Raw genomic sequence first — 2,567 nt, 5'->3', positions numbered from 1 at the left:
ATATATATATATATATATATATATATATATATATATATATAAGTAATTAATAAAAGTAATTAAAATAATTTCAACAAAAGTCAAAATCAATAAAAAATACTTCTTTAAGATAATATTAGGTACAAATTAATTCTCGGCCTCTACTTCAAAATCCATTTAAATTGAACTTCCTAAGCCATCATCATTTTTCCGATCTAGAATCCGACAATTGCTTGAGAGATGGAAAAAATATATAGACAGGGAGATTACTTTCAAAATTTAGTTTGTATTCATGTTTTTATAAATAAATATCAAAATTGGTCAAAAAAGGCCAAGAATTAATTTGTACATCTTGCAAAATAAGATTATACCTATACCGCCAAAAGTTCTTGTTTTGTGGAGACAATTTTACATGTGATCTGCAATAAGTATTTCCCCTGGAATTTCCAAGCCACACATCGTATCCTTCATCAGCCAATAAAAATGCTAAAACAAAAGATGATGATACATAATTAGTTTGTTATTTATCGAATATTATCGAATTAATAATAACTTGCAGTAATAATAACTTGTTCTAATTTTGCTCTTTGTAATATATTTATCCTTATAATGCTTTAAACATTTCTTCTTTATTCTGGCAAGTATTATTTGTTTTCTTAAAACATAAGATATTTTCTTATATAAAACATTTTTGTTATTTTAATAAAAAAGTTTTTTTCATACATTAATAAACATTATTTAGATGAAGAATTGAGACATAGAATTGACTTAATATAGAATTCATTTCTTACTAATATAATATATTTTTATTAAGCAAATAATAACTTCTTATGGTATTATATAGTATGGTTATATTACATATTCTTATACATTCTTATAGTATGGTATTAAATAAATAAATTTTATTTAAAAATTACAAAAAAATAATTGGACAATTTATTTAAATGGTTTTATTATATATAATGCTTATAAATACTGCTTTATTAAGATATAACAAAGTATTTTTCTAATTTCTTCTTTTAATATGTATAACGAGATCAAATTTTATCAGATAATATGATAAGTTTTTTCTAATAAAGTTATTCTAGAATTCTAGATGAATTGCTAAATTTTTTACTTCTTAAACTTACGAAGGTCTCTGCCAGGACCGAATAACACCCAGATATCAGATGAGCTAAAGATACCACCTTTAAGGAACACAATTGGTCTTTGCTTTTGACCTACTTGTAAAGGAGTTCCTGGCATTCTATGTATCACCAAGTTGTAATCATCTTCTGTTGTGATATAATGTTCCTCGGCAATGTAATTATATCTCTCTACCAATCCGATCTGCATAGATATGTATACATAAAATGTTAAAGAAGGATTTTCACAGTAATTTTAATAATAATCTTATTATAATAGTAATATATTTTTTTTACATATAAAATGACAAAAGTTTATTTATATAAAAAATAATATATTTATAATTGAATACAATTAATTTGCATTAGCAAAATAAAAGTTGTTTCTATTATATCTATATCATAGAAATCAATTTTTAACAAATCAATATTTTAACAAATTAATTTGATGACTAATTTTCGACATTATTTTAATTTTTCCATTGAATTTAGTAAATAGGAGAGACTGAGTTGTCTATCAGTATATTACAAGACATTCTTTTCTTTATTCAAGATATATTAATTTATTCAAGATAATATTAATTAATATATTGCTATAAATCGCTGATATAACATTAATTTGTTATATAATGGTTTTCGTTAAGAGCGTATTTTGTAACAATTTTTTTACAAAATTAATAATCAATACAAAATAAATAATCAGTAAATTTTTCTTATTTCCTAAGATAAGAGTTTTGTTTTTTGCATTATCCATAATGTAAGAATACAGATAAGAATATACATATAACAATATAATGTTACGCATAATGGCTGAATATATTAGGGAAATTTCTGATTAAATAGAATTTTTCACTTGTTATTATTACATCATAGCATTATTACGGTTTCTCTGTAATCATAGAAAATGTTACGTTTTAAACAATTCTTCCTAGCGAGAATAAAAATCAGAATGTAAGTTGAATGTAAAGGGAAAGTAACATCAGAAGTACGCGTAAACGAAGCTTCGTTTTTTTACGCTTCTGTTACTCTCCACTTACAATCAACTTTACGACTCGATTTTTATTTTCGCCAGGGAAGAGTTATTCAAAACGTAATATTTTCTACAATTACAGAGAAATCGTGATAATACTGTGATGTAATCTCTTTTATTAAAATCTTGTGCCGAGTTTTGGTTTGCATTTTTTTTCATAATATTGTCTTCTATAACATTGTTGTAATATCTTCTTCTACTTTTATAATATTTATCAGTTCTTATAAAGATAAGAATGTCAAGTATTATTTATAAAATATCAATAAAGTTAGACATTTAAAAAAACTAATAAGTTTCAAGTGCATTTTAAGGTGAAGGAAGAAACAACTGGAGATGATTACTGGAATCGAATGATTTTCAATCGTTCGATCAATATGCAATTTTTCATTAATCAATATATATATATATATATATATATATATAATTATCACTAC

General features: G+C 23.3%; 1 protein-coding gene across 1 annotated transcript; it reads right to left on the bottom strand.

The window, feature by feature from the left end:
* Positions 1-350: 350 nt before the first annotated feature.
* Positions 351-1,308, bottom strand: LOC105625477 (lipase 3-like; the record flags this gene model as incomplete). The annotated part of the gene is made up of 2 exons (XM_012206805.1): positions 351-465; positions 1,110-1,308. Coding segments are annotated over 2 exons (314 nt in total), but the record flags the coding sequence as incomplete, so codon positions are not given.
* Between the last annotated feature and the right edge of the window lie 1,259 nt (positions 1,309-2,567).

This window comes from Atta cephalotes (assembly GCF_000143395.1).
Source record: "Atta cephalotes unplaced genomic scaffold scaffold01870, whole genome shotgun sequence".
NCBI lineage: Eukaryota > Metazoa > Arthropoda > Insecta > Hymenoptera > Formicidae > Atta > Atta cephalotes.
This window is presented reverse-complemented; position numbering and strand designations above follow the sequence as displayed.